This window comes from Benincasa hispida, chromosome 11 (assembly GCF_009727055.1).
Source record: "Benincasa hispida cultivar B227 chromosome 11, ASM972705v1, whole genome shotgun sequence".
In the NCBI taxonomy this organism is placed as follows: domain Eukaryota; kingdom Viridiplantae; phylum Streptophyta; class Magnoliopsida; order Cucurbitales; family Cucurbitaceae; genus Benincasa; species Benincasa hispida.
In genome coordinates this window covers 48,884,691-48,911,823 of record NC_052359.1, presented here as the reverse complement: position 1 = coordinate 48,911,823, position 27,133 = coordinate 48,884,691, and the positions used below count along the sequence as shown (strand labels likewise).

The window sequence follows — 27,133 nt, the reverse complement described above, 5'->3', positions numbered from 1 at the left end:
GTTGTTCAAGACAAGACATCAACGCTTAAGAGAACAACCTATTTGCTAATTCTAAATTAGGTAGGAGTGAGTTCCATATTGCAAAACTATGTCCCCAGCTATCTATCCAATCTTATCCCCAAAATGGGAGGCTTATTGAGCAGTGCTTTTGGACTACTCTTACCTATACAGATCAAAGGATAATCCCGAACAAACAGGAGTTCATAGTTAGCTCAGGATTAAGATCGAGTTATCCTAAGTCATTGAGCTTGAGATAGTCAGTTTTAATAGTAAACAATTATTATAAAGAAAAATGACTATTTCGAGGTCCAGTCTTATGCAAACTCATTGCACAGGATGTCCCCACTCACATATCTATATCTCTACATGAATGATTTTTGGATCACATCATTTGTATCAATATACAAAATGGGTTACATCCAATAGTGTCACTAGATGAAGTACCCAATCTCATCCGTATACTTATAGACCATTTTGGCTATATGTTAAAACTTAATCTATTTTTATGTCTCCATATAAAGTTAAAGTATTCATGTTATAGTCATGGATTTGTTAATTGGATTTTTATAAAAAGATGCAATATAAATAGTAATTTATTGAATAAAAAACATAACAACATTGTTATTGATAAATAGAATATGTTAACAACATTTACGAACTGCGAATTTAGGACATTCCCAACATATTTGTGATAGATGATGAGAGTGTACTATCACTTGGTCTATCACTTAACCTTTCATTGTCTATGATTATCATTCTACTTACTATTTTGGAACTAGCAACAAAACTATCAAAAACTACTATCAACTTGTCTATAATTTGGTCTTCAATTATCTATCATTGCCATTCTAATTAACATTTTTGAACTAACAATAAAACAATAAATAGAGTAGGAGGAGGAGTTTCCGGTGAGTTTTTTAACGAATGGGTCAAATTTTGGACTTAAGTTTCATGAGCGTGTTTGGTGTTTAAAGAGCTTTTTAGTCTTTTTATTTGGATTGTATAGATAATCTAGTTTTATTATAAATTTTAGTATTTGTATAAATAGTTTTCTTATTTTTCTATTTATGAGAATCTCCCTTCTATTATTTTGTTTGGCTGGCAATCTCTAAATTACAATGTCTCCAAGCGATTTACTGAAGACCGCGAATATTGGTTTCCTCTGTTCTCGAGACAAGTAGGCTGTGGGCGGTGTCTTCCCCGGTAACTCTCTTCTTGTTTGTTTGTTTGTTTGTTTTTGTTTCTGAGAATTAGGTTTAGGTGGACTTATCGTCAGGGACTAGGGCCCGGTAACTCTCTTCTTGTTTGTTTCCTTGTCATCTGGATTTCGAGATCGCTTTGGGTTTTCAACGTATTTACTCTTCTTATTCCTACATTCGATGTGCTAACCAATTTGCACTTGTCAATTCTTATGAGGATCGAAGGTTCTTTTTAGTAACAATGCCTGTGCAAATAAACCCAAATAAAAAGAAAACCAATCTCTCTTTCTCCTTACACTGTTCATAATTCGTTTACTCTTTTCCTTCTCATGTTTCGATTATCAAACTGGTAGTCTGGTACGGAGTTAACAGTAGTGCTTTAATTTTTGTTTCTCCATTCCTCAATTCCTGTCAAGATTGAAGGTTCTTGTTGCTAACAATGTCAGGATAATTGGATTAATCTGCACTACTTTTTCCTGCTTTTTTGTTCTCAGGTAAAGTGAAGAGAGTCTAAAATTATTGTTCTTCTCCCCTTTCTGGATCTTGCATCGATCGGATTTTAATTTAAACAGAGAATGGACAATGAAAAGAAGAAGAGAAAAAACAAGAAAAAGAAGAAGCAGCAGATTAGAACCTCAGAAGATGAATTGATTGTATCAGAATCGACTTCTGTGGATGATACTCACATGAGAAATGGACTGAATGATCAAAATCCAATTTCTGACGCAGTAGATCTTTCATATCAGCATATCAGTGGAACAAAAGATGTATGTTTGTCTTATTCGATTATGGTTCATCACTTATCTATATAATTGGGTGGTGTGATTCATCGCAAGCTGCTGGATGTAGTGGATGACATGAACATGTGCAGACCCTTCTCTTTGTTCATATATCTTATTTTATAAACATGAATAAGCTCCATCTTTGAATCTCATGCATACTATCTTACCAAAGACCAGACAGCAACCCTGAAACAATTGATGCCTTCGCTCTGTCTTCATACCCAAGGTCTCCGCAGATCAAAATAAATGAAGATTCAAAATCCATGTAATCTAAATTCATTACTAATATTAGAACTACACTTAACTTGGTTTTTGTAGGCCGTCTTAGAAGAAACAATCAAACATTTGAGAAAGGAAAGTTTTTCACTTGCACATGAAAAGGAGACTTCATAATTGCACAAATTCCATTAATGACAATACGGTATTTTCTTCCCCTACTAATGCTATTTTTATTTCCTTGCAGGCTAAGGAGGATACAATTAAGCATTTACATGAGGAAAACAACATACATACACAAAGAATGGTAATCAATTTTTGCAAACATTCAAGCCCCATTTGATAGCCATTTGGTTTTTGGTTTTTGAAAATTAAGCTTATGAACACTACTTCTACCTATATGTTCCTTTGTTTTGTATCCATTTCTACCAATGTTTTCAAAAACCAAACCAAGTTTTCAAAACTAACAAAAGTAATTTTCAAAAACATTTTTTTTTTTTTTTTGGTTAGAATTTGATTAAGAATTCAAGTGTATCATTAAGAAATGTGAAAACCATGGTACACCAATTGGGAGGAAACAAACATAAGTTTAAAAAGAAAAGAAAACTAAAAACCAAATCGTTATCAAACGAGACCTCAAGTAACTGATCTATGTGCTTGTTCTTACCTTTGCTTTCAGAATTGTGTGTTTTTCTCAAATAATTTTTTATTGCAGGCTGACTTAGAGTTGAAGCTTGTAGAATATGAGAGTGAAAAACACTCATGGCTTCAAAAAGAGGTGCTTTTTCTTAAAATATCTTTTTCCTGTGCACCAATCTAATCATTTAAATTTTAAAGTGGCCACATTTAATTTTTTTAAAAGCAGGAGGCACATTGAAGAGCAATAACTTTCTAGACCCATGTGTGAAGTGCAAAAAGAGCAAGCAAGAACTTCTGTTATATTCTCAAGCGCTTAATATGAAAATAAAAATAAGAATGTCTTATATGGAAATCCATAGTATTAGAAATAAAAAGAGAGAGAAGTAAAAGAAATGTCAGCTTTGTAAGAGATTCTTTTAGAGCAGGCTTTTGGAGAACGCTGCATATTTTTTTAATTAATATAAGAAAAAATTGAGACTCGATGTGGCATCCTGAAGGTGTTAGTGTCTAGATGGGGTTTTTTAGCATCGGTCATGCCTCCATACAACATTCATTTTTGCATTACATTACAGTTTATCTTTTTGTTTGTTTTGTTTTGTTTTTTTTTTTTTTTTAATGCATCTGTGGGTTCCTTGTTCTATCCTATTTACCTCTTTAGAGATTGAGGTTCCATTGTTTTCAATCTGCAGGCAGCATTAATGGATAAAATTAGAAGTTTACAAGAGGACAAGACTGCCTTGGATTTAGAAGGGGTAATATTTTTATGCTACATAGTTCCTTCCTCTACCAAGTGATTTAATCGCTACTTATTTTTCAGCTTTCCTCGTCAACATGCACAGTTATTTGTTCTATTAATTTCCCTGAACTTATTGGTATGTCACTAAATTTCTTCCTTTTGTATTATCATTATGAAGGCCAGGTTATTAGACACAATTGAGCTTCTAGAGAGAGATAAAGCTTCATTGATTCTTAATGAGGTAATCGATATATTGTTGATGTTTGATAGAAACATGGTGTGATTTCTCCTCTTTTTGATTTGTAGCCCTGTTATGTGGTTTTTCTTTCTTTCTTTTTCTTTTTCTTTTTCTTTTTTTTTTTTTGGGATATAAAGCTACATGGTTCTTAATATTATTAATTATGCAGAGAGGATAGGAGTTGGTTCAAGTGTTAATAGGAGTATGATGGACATTGCTCTATTGATTCATATTATAATAACTTTACAAATATGAGGGTGGAGATTCGAGTTCAACCTATAAGGGAGGTTGTGGTTGCCTTAACCAATAATCATTTAAGCTACGTTAAAGTTGGTAATTGTTCATGCATTACCACTTGAGGTTGCTTGTTGGCCAATTTCCTGAGGTTGCTTGCCTTTCATCTGAGTCATGTGTTGCCTTGAAATTCGAAAACACACTGTTTGAGTTTATTGATGTTTGAGTATCTAGCGTTGCCATTGACTATAGTTGAGCTTCAAGCCCAAAGTTAACAATGAGGCAAGTACAAGGAATTAGGAATGAGATTTGATATGAGATACGTGAGATCTATTCCAAACATTGGTTCAGCTGCAACTTATAAGAAATCTCGCCCATTGTTTCCAAAATGGAGGGAGGCTGATGAAATCTACTTGCCAACTTCTTCAAATATCTTGATTGTAAATTATAATTTGAGATTTGAGAATTATCGAGTTGCTTAGTTAAATTCCACATCCCTTCTATCATCTATGTTTATTGACAGATGTGACTTCTATTAGATAATGTCTCTGAAAGTCTATTTACCTCCATTTGACTATCAGTCTGGGGTAATAGGTGACAGTGATACTATGTTCAAACTTCAAAGTACTCTCCTAAGTTCTAGTTAGATCTTTCCAAAATAAACTCACAGACACCTTGTCTCTATTTGTAGAAGTTGATTTGCGGATGCCATATGATTTCACTATTCCTTAGCCAATCAATGTACTGGTATTTTGAAATTTTTAGAACCACAAGAATGGGGGTGGGAATTTGAATAATCAATCCACCTGTAGAATGTGGGTGGCATTGGGGCCCGTTTGGGGTTTTTTTTTTTTTTTTTTTTTTTTTTTTTTTTTGAGTGGTTATGTAATAACTGGACTATAAGGATAAGATATTGTTTGCTGTGCAGTAGCTTCTGGGAGAGGCTCATGCCTATTGAAATGCCTGAGAATTGTCTCTTTCCTCTTACTGTGAGCTATTCAAGAGATCAATAAATTCTAATTATCAACAGTCGTCATATCACAACCTCGGTGGTGATGTGAAGCGCTTGTGTTAGCAAACATTACAATTCCTCGTGTCTTCTCAGTACAAAATAAGCTGAAGGGCTTGAGCTTAGGAGTAACCAACCATCAGACTATAATGGCACACTCATTACAAGAGGGATACTGGGGCTTGATCCCCTAGCCCAGTGAACATCCTTTTATGCTGGAATTGACCCTGTTCAACATTAAAATGTGGGAAATCATCCCTTGCCTGACCAATGGCCTTTTTCACTAAAGGAAGTAAAAATCATTCTCCATTATATGCTTGTTGATTGTGGACAAATACTATAACCCATCCCCTCAAGCTTTTGGGTTAAGTGATTTATCAGTTTCTTAAATCTCTAACCAGCTAATGACTCCTAGATGGACTGGTGATTATTTGCAAATTCTTCTCTACCATCCAACTTCGTTTGTGTTTATATGCTCAATGAACATTTAGGGACTGGGGAAATTTGGTTTGATAGGTTTATTATATGCAAAATGATTGATGCTAGATTAGCTATTCATCAACGAGTTAATTAAATTTTTAAGTTTCACAAATATGGTTTTTAGTTTTTATTAATTGGGGAGGTGGACGAAATTGTGGGCAGTCTTTAGCTTGATTATATATGTTATTTTGGATCCACGATCGATGGGTTCTCATTGTGTGCTGTCATTATAAGGGGATTATATTCTTACTGAAGTGGGTTTTTTTCCTTACACAGAAATCAAGTTGGGAGACGATAGTGGATAAGAACAAGGACATCTCTAGGTTACAGGCACAGGTATGCTGCTTCATTAACTTAAGTAATCCACTAACCAATTTCATAAAGTAAACACGAGTTTTATCTCTTTCAGTTGCTTTCTGGTTGTGCAAACAACCACCAATTTTGATTGTGATGTCACCATGTTCATTGGAAGAATTAGTAACAAGTTGAATAGGGTCGGGTGGATGTTGGTGGCTTTAACTTGAAACTTATCCTACAAGACCATGTATTTACTTATGGGTACATGCTCATTCATTTACGAGCTGCCAGCATAGGACACTACTTTTTGTTCTGATGAGGAATTGAAAACAAAGTTTGACAGGTTGTGGAGTTGGAAGAACAAAGACGTGATCTGTTGCAAGAAAACAAACAACTGACGGAAAACGTTGCTGATTATCAGTCAAAACTTCTGAACCTTGAGAGAAAATTATCTTCCACTTACATGCACTCTTCAGGTCGAGTCACAAAGGTAAACTTTTTATCCTCCATCTATTAAATGGTCAAACTTACAAGTTTATGTTTGCATTGAGAATAAAGTCCCTTAGAAGAACTTCACAAGATCTGTTGAAACCAAGCTGTAGACAATTCTCCTTTGGGAGATAACTTATTGACCTCCTTTAAGATGTTTGTTTTTGTTCTTTTTCCCTGAATTATAGTGCAAGGATAATTATTTACTCCTTGTATACCTCATGTCAATGTGTACGAGATGAGCAGGAGATGTTGAGTTCACAAGTGGATGCAGCTCGTATTCTGGTTGATAAATTGATTACAGAAAATGCAGAGCTTATTGGGAAGGTAATAGCATTTCTATAGTATCCGTAGTGCACAACTGTGATACTTCCTCATGCCTAATTTCATTTCTATAATATCCATAGTGCACATTTGTGATACTTCCTCATGCCTAATTTCATTTCGGAAATGTTTTTCTATAGTTTGATCTGAACTGACATGCATTGAAAGAGAGCAAAATTGCTGAACTCCTGATATCATGTTTTATGATAGAGTAATATTATATTTAGATGCAGAGTAGCTTGATAAAAATCCTTTTCTTTCAGATGTTATGAAATTATGGTCATTGCTTTATCTGGGGGTTAACAACTCGCACTTGATATTGTAGGTGAATGGGTTATTTGTTGAGCTTCAAAGAGTTACGAAGACTGAACTATCTTCAGGCGTGGAGCCTGACCAGATGGCCAAAGAAGCGACCGGCACTGCCACTTTCAACGATCCTGAGCCGCCCTTGATTCTGAATAGCGTCACATCAAGTAAAAGTTTGGACGCATTAGAATCTGTTCCAATCCACAACCATAGCATTGGTAGTGATTTTGTGGACCTGGACAACGATTTTCTGGCTTCAAAATCTTCAATGCCTATGGCGGCAGGAGAAATCGAACAAACTCCGTTGCATGAAATTGAAGATAGGAACAGGGACCGAGAACTGCCAGCTACAGGGAGCGATGAGCAAGATGTGCTGCTTTCAGATGCTCCTTTGATTGGGGCTCCTTATCGGTTGATATCATTTATGGCCAAATATGTAAGCGGTGCTGACCTGGTTGGCAAAAGCTGATAGAAATGCAATCCTATTTTTGGGTCATCCAGGAGCTCAAGTCTGAGTAATTCTTTTATACAGGAGTTCACTTTTTACGCGAGATAGAAATGAAGAGAGCAAACCCCAGGTATTTAAAAAAAAAAAAAAAAAAGCTTAAGATGATAGATGACTTGTGCCATTGATCTTTTTAAAGGCATTCTTTCCAATACCTAATTATTGTGCGATTCAAAATCCACCATTTCATGCTCTTTGAACTTTTCAGACTCCGTCTTCAAGTAATTTGAGCTAATTAATGAAATTTCATCTTATATAACCTAGTATTCTGATTCTTATAAAAATTAGGTAAAAAAGAAATCTTAAGCTTATATGGATATAGTTCAGTTGATATAATTATCTTATCTTTCCATTTATTTTGAATCAATATAATAAAATTTTAAGTGCCAAATAATTATTTGATGTGTTTGGCATGTTTGGTGATCATTATCCCCGCTCCCACCATTTTTTTCTCAAAACGAGGTTGCTTGATAATCCATCTAGTCTTTAGTTATGAAAATCATTTTTGAAATTTCAAGTAGTTTTTTAAAAATGAAAAGAACTAGGCTATGGCCAACGGTTTTTGGACAAGACAATAACATATATGACCTAAGAAGCATAGATATATATATAGGATATAGATGCAATATGATATGATAGATACGTCAATTTCTAAAAAAATTAAGATACAGATACATTGAATATGAAAAAAAAATATATGTATATGAAAATGTCCAACTAATTGTTCTAATGCTTATCTTAAGTTATATTAAAATAAATTCAAGAAGAGAATGGAAAGTTGAAAAGAAAATTCAATAACATTGAGTGGAGTTGTGGGGGTGTGAATCATGATTTAGATATTGAGAGAGATGAGAAGAGAAGAATGATGATTTAATTATGTTTTAGGTTTTTTTTTTCTTTTAACTTTTTATATTTTTATCATTTTTAATTTATTTTGTTTTGGATGACTCGATTTAAGTGGATTTTTATGTTTAGGAGTGATTTTAAAATGGTTAAAATCACTTTTTTTTTTTTTTCCATTTTCAAGATCACTGTGAAACATGTTTAATCTTTCAAAATTAATTTTGATGATATAAAAATTGCATTTAAAAGTGTAAAATTGGAAACTAAATTAATTTTAAGTAACTAAAAGTGTGTTTAAGTGATTTTAAAAATGAAAAAGTGATTTTGATGATTTTAAATCATTTTGAAACACAAATAAAAAAATGACTCAATGTATCCCCTTAACGTATTTAGAAGCAAATACACGTATTTGAAAATTAAAAAAAATTAAAAAAATCAAATATTTCAAATCATGTATCAAACAAGTATTTGGATGTATACGTATTTAATATCAATTCTCTACCCAATTAGAAGTATTTGTGCTTTTTAGTATGACGTTTTCGTTCAAATAATAGTAATTCTAGGATAATTAAAGAACTATTTGTGTGTGTTGTTTTTATAATATATTTGTAAGTGTTTGAGTCAGCTTTAAAAAAATTTACCTTCAGAAAAAATTATCTGATTGTACAACATTTGGGTTTTAAAAAAATTGGTAGGATATTAAATTTTAGGTAAGTGGTGTTAGGGGATTTATTTGGATATTGATTGTTTTGCCATCAACTCATACGGATTAGGGATACTCTCTCTCTCTCTACTTTAGTTTTCCCCTTTTTCAAAACGGTTTTTTTGTGTAGGTTAATTTATGGAATAGGTTTTTGAAGGTTAATTTGCAGAATAGATGCTCTCACAATGTCACTTTGGTCGTGACTCTTGCACTACTTCGCTCATGAGATCTTTTTGTCCCACATGCTTAAATAAAGAATGTCATCAAGTATTCATCTTCATGCATCATGAACGATACCTACAGTAGTAGAATAACACTAGTCAACATTACAAAAAAACTCACTCCCAACTTTTTACGTTTACAATGTGAAAAAGGAATGTATACAACCTAATGGTGCATGCCATGATTTCCATAACACCCCTGGATGGATTACAACAAGACTTCAACGTTATTTTTTAAGTCTGCAAGGAAAAACTTCCTCCCAAGAAAAGTCTTCACAAAAGGAATTCCCTTTTCATGGAATGTCTTCCACCAAGGAATCACTCCCACAAGAAATTACATCTTTTCCAAGAAATGTCCTGCACCATCCACAAGCCATTCCTTATGTATAAACGATGGTGAAGGATGAGGTTGGAGAGATTTCTTAGATGAATGGGCTAGTGGAGCTTGACAACCACTCACGTTCTTATAATCTAGGACCTCACTCTCCATTATGTTGGTAATCTTCCACTACCTAGTGCAACTACCCATTACCTCGAACAATTACCTAGGTTCTTAGATAATACCCACTACTTTGAGTAACAAGCCACATCTTGTGCAACTATCCACTCACCATTATTTTAGTTAACTACTCACTCACCACTATGTTTGATAACTACCAATATGCACACTACTCGGATAACTACTCATAATTTTAGACAATTACCAACTTTAACTAATTCACTCGTTTGCACATCCAAAGTGGTCTTCATGTCAATTAAGTTAGTTGGCATAGGATTGACAATGGGACCGAGGAGGGGCGGGGTATCCCCGTCCCTGTTCTGTGGGGGAATTTCACACCCATCCCCGCCATTTGAAGGCGGAAATTTCCCATTTCCTTGCGGGAATTTTTCTACTAGTTCCCTGCAGGGAATCCTCTACCATATTCAATTTAGGTCTTTTTTTTTTTTTTTAGTTTGGACTTGATTTCTTGGGCTTAGAGTTAGAAATTGGATATTTAATATTGGGCTCCAATCCAACACTATACATTATGGTAGAGGATTTGATTTGATATTTAATATTGGACTCCAATCCAAAAATATAAATATATCAAATTGGGGTCAGAGATTAATCGTGTCGGGGTCAGGGATGGGGTCCCGAAAATTTTTCCTAGTTTGACCCCATCCCCGGTCAAACCGGGGATTCCTCGCCCCGATCGGGGTGAGTTCCCATGGGGACCCGATCCTAGGAAAATTTTGCCAACCCTAAGTTGAGACCAAAAACCACATTTTTCACATAACCCATTTGTATGTTGTGCCTATTGCCCATTATCTAGTGTGATATTGCTCTTAGCTTGCACTTGCATGTTCGTTCGCATTGTGCTTGTCAGGCGTGCTGGAAGCTTCTGTGCACTAGTGCCTTGTACGCTTGCCGTGCCACATGTCTCGCTCTCCACTTTTATGTTACCCTTACTCCATTAACTGTGCCAGTGCTTAAGAACTAAGGTCATGACACGTGAACTGATATGAAAACCTTAGTAATTTTAAAAGTAGGAACTCTTTTGTCGAACACCTAATATCAAATTCTAAAACCTTTAAATCGATTTAACATCAATCCAAAAGAAAATTATGAGTACCACAACTAAATCTCATCTTACTACAAAAGAATGGTGGAGTAGACAAATGTTATTGAGTAATGATAGGATAAAATTTTTAACAAATAAAATTAGAAAAAAAATTAAACATTTAGGCCTCCAAATGCTTGGTTTATGTCGTAGGGTTCAAGGGTTTTTCAACTCAACAAATTTACTCTTGAAATTTGCTTTTGATTAGTGGTAGAGTCATAAATTTTATGTAGGGGACACGATACATACAAATGTAATTGAATTTTTTTTTTGAAGAATTGTAAAACGATATTAATTGATTCATATGTTAACTGATTTGATACGCTACAACTCTATGAGTTTTCATGTTTTGAAATCAATTAATGATAATTTTATTATCTAACTTATCAAATAAAATTTTCTCAATCATATATACTAGAAGATAATCATTCATCAATTGATCTCCCATTCAATATGCAATCGAGTACTCACAATACTCATAGCAGAAAATGTTATCTTTACGGTGGCTGTTGCAATAGATAAAATCAATAATATAGTTTTGAAATTGATTTTCAACCACAGACAGTTCAATTGCTGAAAACTTGGGATTTATGCCCTAAAGCCTCATAGTTAATTAGTTATTTGATATAATAATTTGATTATTTTAAATAGGCAATAATTAATTATCCATTGCAGAAAAAATTCAAGGCTATTTCATGAGAGTTGAACAATATATAGTGGACATACAGTTGGATCATGTTTCAAGTAATAACTTAAATGATCTATAGTATATGGATAAGGTCAGTTGGATCATATTTCAAGTAATAACTTAAACGGTCTATAGTATATGGATAAGATTGGAGGCTTTACCGGGTAACATTATGAATATTCCCCACTTTATAAGTGTTATAAACGATGTGATCCAAATCATTCATGTGGAGACATGTGAGTCGGAATATCCTATATAATAAGATTGACCAGACCACAAGATACTTAATGTGATCCGAATCGTTTATGTGGAGACATGCGAGTGGGGTATCCCACGAGATACTTAATCTTTCATTGTAATGCTTAATTGAAGAGATTAATATTTCATAGGATAACCATATGTACCATATGTAACTCGATCTCAATCCTGAGTGAGTTATGAACTTCTGTCTATGAGAGTTTATCCAAAAAGTATCTAAAAATATGTCAGAAGGATTCAAATCGGGAGTTGTGCGCTTCACAACGTGCTTAGTTACCAATGATCCACGAGGGGCCTTGTTATCAAATGGTGATATATTAATACATGTTATTATATATTACATATAGTTTATATGAAAAACCTCTCACATTCTTCATTCAGATAAGGTCTCGCTCCCGGAGTTCAAGAGTATACACTCTCCTGTCATACGGCTCCGTCCCGGCCAATACAAAAATCGATAATTTGAGTAGGGGCACGTGCCCTCCTGGCCCTTACGTGGCTCTGTCACTACTTTTGATAGCACTTTTAGTCCATACATCAAGTTTTTCAGTAATTCTTAACAAAAAGTTAACGTGGCATGTTATTATTATTTTTATTAAATATTATTTTCTTAATTTTTCAATATTATTTTTTTGATTATAGGGTTATATGATGTAACTCTAATTTTTTAACGTTTTTTTTCTTTTTTACTTATTACTATTTTTTTTGGGTCTAGGAGTGGCTATGTATCACATCACTATTTTTTTTATTTGTCTAAGATATGTTTGTTTGAAATAAAGTTTGGAATTAGGAAGAACTACTGCAAAATCTACAAATAATAAATTTTAATGCTTTATTTAAATTAAAGTTTGAAATTTAAAGGATAATCAATTTATCCAAATCAAAATAAAAACATTTTTCTTTAAACGAAAGGAAGATAGTTAGAAAATTTAATGATATTATTATTATTATTATTTAAGTTAAATTTTGAATTTAAGAGGATAAATCATGGATTATCATGAAATCTTAAAAAACGTATTTATAATTAAATCATCCAAATCAAAATAAAAAAGATTTTTAAGAATTAAGAGAGGATTCTCATATAGTTAAAAATATTTTGGTCAAAATTAAAGTTTAAAATTGAGAAAATAATTAAATCTTCAAATCAAATAACAAATACATTCTTTTGATTAAGTGTGCACTAATTTTTTAAAAGAAAATAATAATAATCTTGTTTAGGTTAAAGTTTGAATTTAAGAAAAGAAACAAATAATCCGAATCAAAAGAGGATTTTTTTTTTCCAATGGGTGATTAACACAAAGTTCTAAAAAAAGAATAGCATAAACTATTTTAGTTTATATATCTTTTTATATGGTCGACGGTGCCAACTCAATTTCAGGCTTACCTCAGGACCTCCGCACCTTTACTCTAACACATCATAATGAGGTAACATTTTGACTAGGAATCGGAGGTGACATTTTATATTTTAAATGGACAGGGCAACCAGTGATAGTTTTGACTCTTCAGTGAGGAAAGAGTTGGGAGAAACCGTTGGAGAGCAGTGGAGTAACCTCCAAGGAGAATGTTTACTTTGTCCCCTACAATCTAGATAGGATAACAAATGATTGCCCCTTCTCCATTAACGCATATCTCTTGGTGACATTCTCTGTGACATGAGTCCATCTGATATATTTACCAATATTGAGTTCTTCAACCGTAACTGCTCGAAGCAGATATGCACTAGTAGCTGCTCATTTCTTGCACCATGGTTGCTTCAGATGACTGTCCCGCCTGGTAAGTTAAGGAGCTCGAATTCCGAAGCAGTACAGTCCCTTCCACCGCCCACCATTTTTCCAATCTTCCCATTTCTAACCACAAGCGGAAACTTGGAGGCACCAGGAAAAGAAACCCCCACTTACAAGTTACAACTCTTGTATTGCAGAGCTGAATTTTGTATATGCTATTAATTTCAGACTATCACGGCAGATTACATGAAATTACGTTACAGAACTGGAATGCTGTTTATTTCCGTCGTAAGAAAAAAAATCAATTTTGAAAGGAACCAGCAGGTTCTTTATTTCATCTCTAGAAATATGCAAGATCCGGATATTTTGAACATTTGAGTCTCCTAAAATACTCGTGAAAAGCTAGCCGTACCTAACATAATTTGCATTTCCAAGGTTTGCCTTAAATTGTTGGGAGCTTAACTTCACTTTGGCACAAGGATCTGGATTCACCCATTGTTAAGTATACCTTTTTTATACTTGGCCATCAAATAAATCCACCTCGAGTCTTGACTCCCAACTCAAAATATTGTTTGTCATGAACATACAATCAAAGAAACAGTAGTATATGTATCAGTCTCTCCAGCAATGCCTTCTAAAATCTGCTTCCTATTGCGTGTCTTTAATGAATATTACACATTATTTAAAAGTAACTAACACAAGAATAAATCCAATAATTATATTCAGTTTATGTGACAGAACGACCTCACCAGATAGAACCCCCCCAAACAAAAATACACAATCTTTACTCACTACACCTCTCTCTCTCTCTCTCTCTCTCTCAAAATAGAAATGAGGAAAACAAAAAGACATCTCTTAACTTTCTGTTGTTTAAAAATAAATAATAAATAAACTCAAAAAAAAAAAAAAAAGAATATTGACCATCCAATTTTGTAGTTATGCTAGTTACTGAACCCTAACCTGGTGGCAGGCATTTCAGTGATCAATTTGCATAATAGAGAGGAAAAATGTATTGGACAGTAATGTGAGCTCTCAGCGACCAGTTTTTGCACGCTTCATCCCGCTTGAATTGAAAGGAGAGACACTACCGCTGGGGCCAGGACTCTCTTCTCTGAAATTTGAATTCAGCATTGCTAATTCACGCAATTGTTGTCTTTTGATATAATCATTTGGCTCGTCCTGCATACACATGTAGCTGACATTTAGATTACATCAATCAAGGAGAACCATTTCTTTTCTTTTCTTTTTTACTTTAACAAGAATCATTTGTCAGAGTTGCCTGAACCACCCCTACCCCCTACTGACAAACAAACCATTTCATCTTTCAGAGTCCAGACAACCAATCTCCCTTTCATTCTTTTAATTCCTTCTACTCCTATGAATCTAATAACCCTTCTTGGACTGCAGGCGTCAGCCATGAATTGGGTTTGAGTCATACTCATATGCCTAGTTTCTTCCGAGAATACCTAAACCCATGTAGCTTAACCCAAGGTCATGTTTCTGTCAACATATATTGCATATAATGAACTATCAATGCACTTGACAAAGTAAGGGAATGGAATGCAACAAATAATGGATCATCTATTGGACCCATCTCTATCATAAATAAATTAAATTTGATAAGAACTAGGCTGGAAAGTAAACAGTACCACGGGTTTGAGTAGTTCTTCTATAATTTCCTGTGCCTGTCTCAGCCTGATATCAATGATATTGGCTGGTAAATCAGCCTCAATTAGGACATGCAGCGGTTCGTTCAGATGTTCATAACCAAGTCTTCCTCGGAGTTTCTCTTCCTTGAGAGTTTAAAACGGTCACAGATAAAGAAATAAATAACCAGATAACTCAAAACATAAGCAGAGATACTATTATCATCAAACACAATAAGAAACACCTAATGGTAAAAGTTTTAAATGGTAACTCAAAGAGAACAATCTACACAAGTGTTTCATCCAAGCAATTTCACCCAAAATACCTTCTCCGGATCTTTAATTGACCCCTTTCCTCTGATATACACACGACATCCTGTAGTAGCTTCTACTCGCTTCAGAGAATTGCCTCTGGGTCCAAGAAGCCGTCCAACAAAATTGAACTGCATCCAAGAAACAACACAAATTAAAGTTCTATAATAATCCACATTCTTCAAAGATTTAAAAAACCACGTACAGAGACACTTCTTTATAGAACTTACATTTGGATATGTGTCCACTGGAATTTCCAACCGCAGAATCCTCTTTACAGTAAATGAACTAGGGCTTGCAGGAGCACCTTGCCAGTCCATTGTCATTCCCGGATTACCACTTAACCTAGGCTGTGAAAAGGAAAACAAGTGACATCGGTGCTCCAATTTTTTTTTTTTTTTTTTTTTTTTTTTTTTTTTTTACTTGCACAATAATATTTCTGTCTAAGGCATAAAAGTTTCACAAATTTGGGTTGTAGGCATCGTATATAACAAAAGGGAATTTTCTGGAAAGCCTACAAGTCAAGATAAACGTTTAAGACAAGATGGGAGTTTCTATTGCCTTCCCAAGACTCGAAGAGAACAATTCCATATTAAATACAAAAAATTGTTTCTGATTACAGAGAGACAGAGAAACAATAAGCATACTGCATCTAAACATGCCATTCAAGAATTAAAATGATATAAGTTCCCCGATTCCACATCACTGTGAAACCTGCAACGAGAACTTTGGTGTTTTAACTTAAAAAATTAAACCACCCTGGGAACTGTCCAGCATATTTGCACCGTTATCAATAACTGATTATACTTTCAAGAAAAACGTGAGGCAGAATTCTAGCAGGATTATACTACAACTCATAGATTTTACACAGATATAGGAAACAAATATTTTATCGAATACAATTCAAAGATTTGAGTGAATACTTAAAGCTCTGTACTTGCTTGAAAGTAAAACAAGAATCCTACACAAAGATACCCCTTTTAGCTCCCACAACCATTTTTTATTTAATTCTCGGTCCAGAAATTATGAGATATACTTCCTACACAACTTGTGAGTTTAATCACTTGAGATGCCATCCAGCCAGGCCCATGAATATATGTAGGGGGTCAGAAATGCGAAACAGACAAAAAGGAACAGAGGTAAAGTATGTATATTAAAATATTTTTTTTTTTTTTTTTTTTTTTTGTTTTTTTATCAAAGAACAAAAGTTTAGAGAACAACAATTTAACTGTTTCTTAAAGATGGTTCTCTTTTCCTTTTCCTTTTCCTTTTTCTTTTTTTCTTTTCTATAGCTTGTTCTCACATGTGTGGCGTGCCCTGTTTTCGAGAACAACAATTGTTCTTTCTTTGAATACAAAAGCTTGTAAATAGTTTCCTAATATTTAATACACATTCATTTCAGCAACTTGAGCACATTTCTCCAATCCAATTGTGCTGACCTACTCTGCGTACTAAACTGTCAAATTAGGTCCTGAGTTGTTCAATATGCAGCCTAGAGAGGATTAGACTTAAGGACAAAGAAGCAAATTCTGCCAATCTGGCTAGACAGATTCACCCACAAATTCACTCCTGCTTTATGTAGACTAAGCTACAGCCTATTCCACAAGCAGCTTGGTGAAGTACAGTGACGAAAAACAAAAAACAAAAAAAAAAAAGAAGCTAAAATCATATACTTGTTGAAAGTTCCCAGAACTTGAAGTTTCTTAGTTAACCATTTAAGAAGTTAGGGACAAGATGTTATTATAACTCTAAAACATCAAAAGCTATTGAGCATCATATGCTGGTATGTAAATTCTAAGTTGGAAAAGTTTCAACCAAATAAAAAGAAAACATGAAGCACCAGAATCTTCTGATTGATGATCTGTTCAAATGAGTCTTACAAATTCAATATTCGGAAGTCCAGAAAAATTGTCTGACCAAACTTACCTCCTGAGGAAGTCCATTCCAACCACCAAAACCTGTGCCAGAAATATTTGACACAAGGTTAGTAGAAGCCATTGGACTAGGACTTCTGTGTCGTAATCTCTCAAAGTCACTAAAACCTTGGTTGGACATCATTCCAGAAACCCGCAAAATCTCTGCACATAAAGTAACTCGTCATATGGAAAATCAGTATAACCTTTGGTCATCATTCCAGAAACCTGAACAAATATCTGCACATAAAGGAACTTATCATATGTAAAACAAACCTAGAGTTCCGAAGTTTAGAATGTGAAAAAGTAAGTAACATGGATTGGCAGAGTCAAATATATCATACCAGGTTACTTCATCAATTTGAGAAAAAGACTTGATACGTATCACTGTCTAGGTAGGCTTCTAAATATTTAGTTAGTTTTTTATGTAAGATAACTGAATGCTTCAGAGGTCTGAAGCTCTGGCCGGCACAATTGCCTCGTATGTCATTAATATTTATGCCCTTTTCTTATCATATGTAATAGGGGTTGTACAGGTAAATGGACTTCCATAAAAGTTTTTAAGTTTTTTTTTTTTTTTTTCCCCTTCTTATTCCTTGGAGAGAATTTTTATTTTGAACAGATCTAAAAAGAAAAAAAAAAAGAAAGAAAGAAAGAAAGAAAGAAGATTACTGATCATTAGCGTTAGTAGTAACTATTATTTGTACATTGATTTAATACATGTTTTAAGCAAATAATGTGATCGAGTATGGTAGTGAACAAATTAAATGACAGGCATTGATGCTTATTTGGTTTTTTGAAATGCAATGGACTCCTGGGATGGCTTAATAAATCTGTGTTAGAGGAGGTCCTTCTAGGGGAGAGAGAACATTTGGTGCAAGCTAGTTTCTTGGCCACTAATTGGAAAATTTGATCGAGAAGGAAGAGAAATTTCCTTGAAGGATGCGAAAGTTTCTTGGGTTCTTAAGATTGGAAATAAGATAATAAGAATGAACTTATATTGTAATATCGAAGAAAGTTACATTGGTTAATATAGCCTTTCAAGAAGATATCACTATCTTACAAAACTAATACCCAAAATTCGGCCTACAAATCCTACCATAAACTTGAACAAACTTCTCACATAACCACATTCCTAATAATACTCTCACTATTTCTCTACTAATACTCTGTAACTGATCTCAGCCTTCTATCATAATTTTTCTGTCCGAGAGCATGGTTAAAGGCAGAACATTTTGCGAAAAGGTGAATTAGAGTCAATTAAACTCACTTGCATAAATGCTTTAGGGAAAAAAAGTTTGACTTAAAAACAACTAAGAGGTGATAATAGATGAAATGTGAAATAGACATGAATATAAAGTGTTACAGTATTCAAAAGCAAGCTACCTTAAAACTACTAACAACTAAAGCAGAGTAATTGATAAAGAATATTTCATCTTTTTCAATCAAAAATTTCTGCCAAGTAAAAATTGAAGGTACTACTCTACCAAATCTGTTGCCAGTAATGCCATCATCACATTCAATTCATTGTATGGGCAACTTTAGGGGGGAGGGAAGGTAGATACTGAGTACTCCAGAACAAGCATTTAGAATCTTGAAATGTGATTATCGATAGATGCATTTTGAGTTTGAGATTATAAAGCAGAGTGTTCCTGATGCGTGGGGGACATGTAAGTTATGGGTAATGTGGTTAAAATAGGCCTTACAATCGACTTGGAAATATAAATCTCGGATTAGATATATGTCAACAGTTACTAGATTTAAAAGGCAAACGATTTCACAGACGGCAACAATCTCATTCTCATGGAGTCCCAACACCCAAGGGAGTGGAAAATTGGAAATGGAAAAACATGATATACATGCGTTATGAAATAAAATAAATAAACAAACAGAAAGAAGAGCTGCCAAGAAGTTATAAGGAAGCAGCAGGCAAAGATTGGGTGGTGCGATCTAAATATAGGAAAGTATAGTTGCGGGGAGAGAGTGGAGTTGTAAAGAGAAAAGAAAATGAAAAGTAGACCTTGATTTAAAAGTCGGCTACAAATAGGAAGGATTTGCATGAAGGGTCCGAGTTTCTGATGCTCGGCCAACAGCTCCGACAGGTACTGGCTAAAGAATAAAATCCCCCCACACAGATCAGAAGAAGATAATCACATGGGGAGAAACGAAAGTGAGGGGGAAGAAAAATTGATGGTATCTGCTTTAATTTGGGAGTAGAATGAAACAATGAATCTGGGATGGATACCTGTCAGCATCACCGCTGCTTCTAATCTGAGGAGAAGCAGCTCTTGCAGGAGAGAAGTTGGGATTATACAAACCTGACATTATCTGGGCCTTTTTTTTCTTTCTTTCTTTTAATTATTCCGAATCTGAACCAACAAAAGAATAGGAAGATAGAGTTTTCAGGTGGTGTTGATGCGGAAGAAAAAAGAGGCCAGAAGCACCAATAAAGGGAAAAGAGAGAGAAAGAAAGGGGTGCCTCACTCAGGGGTCTGTCGTGAGTGAGAATTTGCAGAAAGGAAGCCAAATTCCCTTTTTTTCTTTTTTTTTTTTACAATTATAATTATAAGGAATTATAAGTTTTGGAGCGTAAATTTATTTTACCGACTCAGACTCAATGTAGTGCTTTGTGTATTCACCGCTTCAGAGACAAAATTGTAAGAGACAAAAGTAAAACGAAATAATTGAGAGAGAAAAAAGGAGAAGGAAAAAAAAAAATAAATAAAAACCAGAGGAACAACCGGGAAGAGGTGGAATGGAGGGTGTCGGACAAACAGGCGCATCTTTCCAAGGAAGCTAATTTTATGGTGGTAAAAGATTTCCCAATTTTTTGGCAACTAATGTCACTCAGTCCAGTGGATTTTAGTTTTTACTATAATTTATGGAATGCTGAGAACTAGAATAACCACTTTTACTGATAGACTGACCACTTTTTACTCTCTGTCTCTGTCTCTGTGGATAGTTTTCCTTTGATAAATATCTCAAGGTTTCCTTGAATTGAAGACACGCGTTAGGCATGCAAACATTGAAATTTTAATGGTGAAATGGTGGGCCTGCATTGTGTTGGGCTGTTGGCCCAATACGATACTAGTGAATACGAATTACGAAGGTGGATTCAACATCCCTTCAATTAACTATATATTTACTTGAAGTCTTGTCTCTAGCTAGCAAATTCTTTTTTCTGGCAAACGACCATCCAAACATATACATGCTTATATTGTGTATGTTGTTAATTAATATCACATAAATGGGTGAGTACCTTTTTTCGTCAATATTCACTCAATTTTACCTCTATTTTGCGGTCTCTTTCCTTTAATTAATATATATTGAATATTTCATAAATCATACATATTATTATCGGTTGGCTAATTATGTATCATAATATTCCCATTTTTTTTCTTTTTAATTTTCAATAGAAGCCCTCATTTAGCTCTCATGATTATATTTTAGATAGATTTTGGTAATAAATTTCTCTCATTGATTAAACTGTAAAAATATTATTTATGCCCAATTTTCCTTTAGTATCGTCTCTATAAACACTTCTTATTTACCCCATCCAATTCCATCATTCAAGAGCAGCAAAAATCCTCCATTGTCGTATCCTTAGAGCAGGTTATCATCTTCAGGATCCTAGTTTTTTCGTTTGCAGGTTATGGTATTGTCATCTTCATCACATATTTTTGTTCTACAAACGACGGTCGTTTTTCATATGGATTTTCAACAACAGATAGTACATATTGCTATTACTATCACTGTTCGTTCTCAATATTCATTCTAAATTCGATCATTTTTAAGAGGAGAAGAAGATTATATATATGATTGAAGCGGAGAACAATAATAAAAGTTTTAAGTATTTATTGATTGAAGCGGAAATAAAGTAGAGTCCGCAATATTTGAGATAACAGAGAAGCATAGGCATTGGTTGGTTTGAAAGAGAGGGTATTTTATATATAGAACCCATGGGGAAGGGAGGAGGGAGGAGGGTGGAGGGTGAACATGAATTAATTATGAAAGTATGAACTAAATAATTATTAATACAATACATGGTTGAAGGAAGAATTATAATATTGGGTGGTGGATAATTTAATTTGTATAGAAAACCCCAAAGCAAAGGAGAAGAGAAGAAAATAGAAATATAGAAAGACAAGGGGATCCGATGAGATGATGATGATGATGATGATGATGATGAGGTGTGGGAGGATGGAGGGGGAATCAACAACTCCTGACGATAACACTGCGCATCATGTCCTTGAATTCGAAGAAATCAACCAGGCCATCCTGATTGCGGTCAACCGACAGAATCATCTTCTGAACCCTGTCGATCTCATTCCCCTCCGCCAATCTCAGCTTTCTTAGAACCACTTGGAGTTCGGTGGCGGATATGTAGCCATCTCCATCCTCATCGAATACCCTGAATGCCTCCGTTAGATCCGACTCTTCCTGCGACATCGACGACATGCTTGTTTCCCTCTTCTCCTCCTCATCCTCATCCTCCACCATCCCCTCTAAATAGGTGTCATTTAAGAACTGGTGCAGGGCTGCGAAGTCTTCGAACCGAAGACCCGCATTTCCCGGTTGGACGAAGGACTTGACCGTCAAATCCAGGTCTGATTCATCAACATCCAACCCAAGAAGCCCCAGAGCTTGTTCCAGCTCCTTCGTGGTGATCATGCCGTCCCCGTTCTTGTCGAACATGTCAAATATGCGACGCAGCCGAAGGGAGTTCAGGCTCGGACACCGAAGCCGGAACGACGAAGAGGAAGACGAGGGTTTCTTCGTCAGGCGGGGTCGGGGAACATCTGAGGGCACCGCTTCCATTTCCAAGATTTCGAATCAAACACAACAGGGAGAGGAGAGTTTTAAGGAAGGAGGGACGCGACCCTTTTTCTTTAGACAAATAGGCTATACAGGAGACTTTTAAGGAGAGAGAGGGGACGCGATCTTTTTTCTTTAGACAAATAGGATACACAAGGAGACTTTTAAGGAGAGAGGGAGGCGTCTTCACAATCTCATCACCCCTTCCGATTCCATCAATATAATAAATCTTGACGCCTCAAGCTTGTGGTCAATGTCTTCCATTTCAATCTTTCTTTGAAGCAAAATTGGGGATTTTTGTTTTAGTAAATTCAAATTAATAATTAAAATACAATGGGGACATTTGGACCTTGTCCTTCCCCTCGGCTAAACGTTTGGAACATGGTGTGTGCTTATTTGGCGGGCGTTGAAACATCAACACCGACTGCACATGCACCTCCGCGCAACCACTTTTTGTTTAATCAATCAAGACCACACCTCTTTCTTTTTAATATATAATAATTTAACTACTTGCTAAACTCCATATCTTTGGTCAATGTTAATATCTATTTATTCTTTTACTTTATGGGGGAGAAGATGAAGAAATCGCGTTCACGATGAATGGATCAAGCTTTGGCCAACCCAGTCAATCACCCTCCATACTTGACTCCCACCACTACCCACTAGATATGAGCATATTCCCCCAAATTGCTTTGAAATACGTTACTTCTGCCTCTTTTCTCATCACAATTTCGTCCTGCATTGTCAAGACTTTCTATGGCACCCGTGAAACACAAAGAAGAGGAGAAAACTGAACTAGAGCTTAAAAACAATAGTATGTTGGGTAATCAGAAATTTTGAGTAATTATTTAAGTTCATTGGATAACATTGTTTCTTATTTTTTAAACTTTATGGTTATCTTATCACCATATCTTTATAATAATTTTTAAAAATAAATAAAACTGAAATTCAAATGGTTATCAACGAGAGCTTAAAAATAAGTGCATCTCACTATCTAAGATATTTGAGGCTTGTGGTGTATAATATTCGTTTTTTTTATCAACTAGTAATAGTGTAGCAAGAATTTTCAATGTTATTCAAACAGAAGACTAAGTAGCAAGAGCATCCTAGTCTATGACTACTTCGTAGTCACACCACAAAACAATTAATTTAAACCAAGATGTCATAAAATTCATCATTCTTTGTTAGCACTTATCTTTCTTGTTGATGCCAAATTTTGGCCAAGAAAAATGGAAAATGCACCTGGCCTTCACATGACAACAACAATAAATTTGTAATTTGAGAAAGAAAGGATATGTAAAACAACAAAGAATTGCTCCGATGCATAATTCAGTAAGAGAACTAAATAATAGATAAGTTGGAAGTTTTAATTTACCTCATATATGTTAGGTTTTATGTCCTAAAATCTCGCAGTTTGTAAAATAATAAACATTTTCTATTATCAATATCCTTGTTATTGATCTCATAAATTGTATGAAAATCTAAATCCAATAAACTAAGACTCATGACTATTGTATGAGTACTTGAACTTTATGTGGAGACATAAGAGTGGATAAGGTTCGAGTAAATAGTCAAAATGATCTATGGTACATGAATGAGGTTGGGTACCTTATTCTGGTAACACCATTGGATGCGCCCTACTCTGTAATTGTTACAAAAAGTTGTAAAGTGCTACATATAAAAAGTTGTAAAGTGCTACATATGATGTGATCCTAATTCATACATGTTATGACATGAGGAGTGGGGGCGTCCTATGCAATGAGTTTGCATAAGATCAGACCAAGAAATAAGTCGCTCTTATTTTATAACGTTGTTTACTATTTAAGATTGACTATTTCACCTAGATGACCTAGGTAACTCAATCTTAATCTTGAGCTAACTATGAACTCTGTTTATTCGGGATTGCTCTTAGATTTGCATAGTTGAGGGTTGGCTCAACAAGTCGGCTGAATGAGACTCCCATTTTAGGGGTAAGATCGGATAGATAGTTGGGGACCTAGGGTGCAAGACAGAGTTCATGCCTACCTGATTTAGGGATAGGAGAAAGGTTGTTCTCTCAAGTACTGAATCCAAGTCTTGAACAAGGGGCCCCACCGGGCCCCACCCTCTCACTGGCTGAGAGAATTTGGTTTGGTGATTGGATCACAAACCAATTGTTCATTAGAGAATCAGTAGGGACTTGAGAGACGTAATCTCGGGGGTAAAATAAATATTTGACCCAGACATTATTACGAACAACCTGTGAAGGGTCGACTTGCTGATTAGGGTTCATGTGAACATAATATATCTACAGTGAGGGGAGTGCAACTATGAGCTTTAGTGGAATAACCCATTAGTTAACGAATGGGGATTAATTTGGTCTAATGAGTTTAGCCAATTAATCTCGAATCGTTGGAGCCCATGATCTATAGGTCCGCGAGGTCTCCTACTAGCTCATAACAAACTAACTCTAGAATAATGTGATAAATTAATTCGAAACGTTCAAATTAGAATTAAGGGAATTTTACATGAGATATAATTACGTATTTAATTTAAGAATTAAATGGAATAGGAGAATTTATATATATTTAAATATGATTTAAATATATAAAGATGGATATGTGTTAAAATTAATTTAATATTTGATAATAAATTAATTAAGTTTTATTTAATAATTAATTTATTAAATTAAGTAAATTTTCATTTTTAAAATCAAAATAGATTTTATAAAATCAAATTTTGATTTGTAGATAAAATTAGAAAATTAGAAAACAAAACACACAAAATTGAAAAGAAGTTTTTCCATTATCCATCACCTAAGTAGCTCACTCAAAATGGCATTATCTTGACCTTGTCTTCTCCAAGCATGAACTGCAACTCATGCAACTCTTTTCTTTGCATGTTGATCTACAATATAATGAAGAGATTGGAGTGAAAATCAGACATGCAATCTATAGAGAATTTTAGAGAAAATTCAGGTTGAAGAAAGGGTTCTTCAACAAGGTTGCTGCAGTGAGTTTTTCTCATTCATCCCTTGATTCAAACTTTTTTTGGGTCCCACAACCCAATCTAGAGCACTAAGAGAATAGTGGGAAAGATCTTGAGGTGGTCTGCAACAAGATATGGAGAAGAAAGCTGTCACACCCTGCACCAGATTACCCTCCTAACCTGGATGGAATGGTGATTGCAGCAGTTACCAACCCTTTTGCTGGCACTTACTGCCTATCTCACCTATTAAATTTTGCTCAAACCCTGAATACATACATATTAACTCAGAATTTAACACATTTACATTACAAGGTTTGGCAGCATTATTTATACATGGATATTACAACTTACTGAGTCCCATCAAGAATACTAGTATCTAGACAGACACATGTGTACTAACTAATATAGGTCTTCAATTACGCTTCCTTCAACCTGATTCTTTGAGTGGTAGAGCAGCAGCAGAAAAGTCTTTTGGGAACTAACCACTACCTGAAAGGAAAAAAATTGAAAACATGAGCTAGAAACCCAGTGAATGACTTAATAAAACATAAATCTCATGCTTAAACTGAAAGCTTGAAAACATAATACTGGAACTAAAATATACCAAGAAAACATGTACATAAAACCTTTAAAACCATTGTATCTGAAACCTGAATCTTAGCTGAGAATGAATATTCATCGCTTTAATCCCCAGTGCCAAGCCATGACCAAATGAGACCTCTACTTCGATCTCTTCATACTGAACTATGGCTAGGAGAGATCCCTATGTCGATTTCTTTAAATATACTGATGGGCATCTCAAGCAACTTCCTCTACACATTAACATTGACGACTACTCTTAAACATCATTAAACATCATTATTCCTTGGTTGAGAATGAGCATAAATCGTTCTAGCTCCCAACATCTGTTATCGGCCACGAGACCTATGCTTCGAGCTCTCTTTACTAGTTTATGGACTAGAAGACCCATACTTCGGCCTCTCTTTCAGAACTACCTACGTGCATGTGGAGGTTTCTATTATCATCAACACCTTAGGTACATTTATTCAAATACCTTTCTTACCTTCAGTATTCCTTTTCATTGTGTTTAGGGATACTAACGCATGTACTTTGGCAATCTTAGGTATTTAAATATAGTATATCAAGCATCACTTAACCTTAGCTTTAATCCTAACGCATGCTTCATACTTTGTAAAATAAGTTGGATTAAATCGTGTTGAGCTAGCTTGTAAAAACTATTAGCATGCGTTAGATATGGAAAACTTATACATTAGTAACATCATGCGTTGATCATGCTTCCATTCCCTCGACATCGTATTAATTACGTGCACGTGCTCATAACTGAGTACCGTCATACCTTAGGTACTTAACTAGGATACTTTCTCATTGTCCTTCAGTATCCTTAGGTACTTAACTAGGATACTTTCTCATTGTTCTTCAGTATCCTTAGGATACCTTCTCATTGTCCTTCAGTATCCGTCTTATAACTAGTCATAAACATTTAGTTGAAAGGATACCTTCTCATTGTCCTTCAGTATCCGTCATATAACTAGTCATAAACATTTAGTTGAACACTAAGGCTTAGTGCTCAAATCATCATACTAGTTCATCATGAAAATGGAGTTACTAAAGCATGCTGAAAGTATTTGGACAAGATAACATATTTAAATCATGTCAATTTCCATGGAAAACATACTTAGCATGAGAAATAGCTTCAAACATATGTTGCTTGGCACTTCATTTAAACACTTAGCATGAGAAACAACTTCAAAGAAATCATAGTTTCTAAATCATCACATAGTCACTCACAGCTCATCGAGGCTCTTAACGGGTTATACGCCTCTCCTAGCTCTTCTTGGCTTGAAAGGACATAATTCTCGATTAAATTCCTTAGAATTCTTGGTAAAATACCTCAAATAGTTCATTTAATAATAGAACTTTCCTCAAAATCACATTGCTAGCGAGACAACCATTATGAGTGAATTCGT

The 27,133-nt window shown here is 34.7% G+C and overlaps 3 protein-coding genes across 7 annotated transcripts; 1 reads left to right on the top strand and 2 right to left on the bottom strand.

The window, feature by feature from the left end:
- The first annotated feature begins 1,049 nt into the window (after positions 1-1,049).
- On the top strand, positions 1,050-7,715 carry LOC120092047 (myosin-6). Of its 4 annotated transcripts, none has more exons than XM_039050239.1 (10): positions 1,050-1,203; positions 1,694-1,966; positions 2,445-2,504; positions 2,913-2,975; positions 3,526-3,588; positions 3,751-3,813; positions 5,810-5,869; positions 6,174-6,320; positions 6,566-6,646; positions 6,969-7,715. In XM_039050239.1, exons 2-10 carry the CDS (start codon positions 1,775-1,777, stop codon positions 7,416-7,418), a joined length of 1,179 nt encoding a protein of 392 aa, XP_038906167.1. In that variant the 5' UTR covers positions 1,050-1,203; positions 1,694-1,774; the 3' UTR covers positions 7,419-7,715. The 4 variants fall into 4 exon arrangements, with proteins under 4 accessions (XP_038906167.1, XP_038906170.1, XP_038906169.1 ...); XM_039050242.1 differs by lacking the exon at positions 1,050-1,203 and adding an exon at positions 1,211-1,289; XM_039050241.1 differs by lacking the exon at positions 1,050-1,203 and adding an exon at positions 1,238-1,351.
- A 6,405-nt stretch (positions 7,716-14,120) lies between these two features.
- On the bottom strand, positions 14,121-19,967 carry LOC120091175 (KH domain-containing protein At3g08620-like). Of its 2 annotated transcripts, XM_039049074.1 has the most exons (7): positions 19,609-19,688; positions 19,384-19,472; positions 17,377-17,528; positions 15,681-15,800; positions 15,465-15,581; positions 15,142-15,285; positions 14,121-14,671 (listed from the first exon to the last, which is right to left on the bottom strand). In XM_039049074.1, the coding sequence occupies exons 1-7, from the start codon at positions 19,686-19,688 to the stop codon at positions 14,525-14,527; spliced, it is 849 nt and encodes a 282-aa protein (XP_038905002.1). In that variant the 3' UTR covers positions 14,121-14,524. The 2 variants fall into 2 exon arrangements, with proteins under 2 accessions (XP_038905002.1, XP_038905003.1); XM_039049075.1 differs by lacking the exon at positions 19,384-19,472 and having other exon boundaries at positions 19,609-19,967.
- A 1,318-nt stretch (positions 19,968-21,285) lies between these two features.
- On the bottom strand, positions 21,286-22,443 carry LOC120091181 (calcium-binding protein CML42). Its single transcript, XM_039049083.1, has one exon. It carries the CDS (start codon positions 22,179-22,181, stop codon positions 21,576-21,578), a length of 606 nt encoding a protein of 201 aa, XP_038905011.1. The 5' UTR covers positions 22,182-22,443; the 3' UTR covers positions 21,286-21,575.
- Between the last annotated feature and the right edge of the window lie 4,690 nt (positions 22,444-27,133).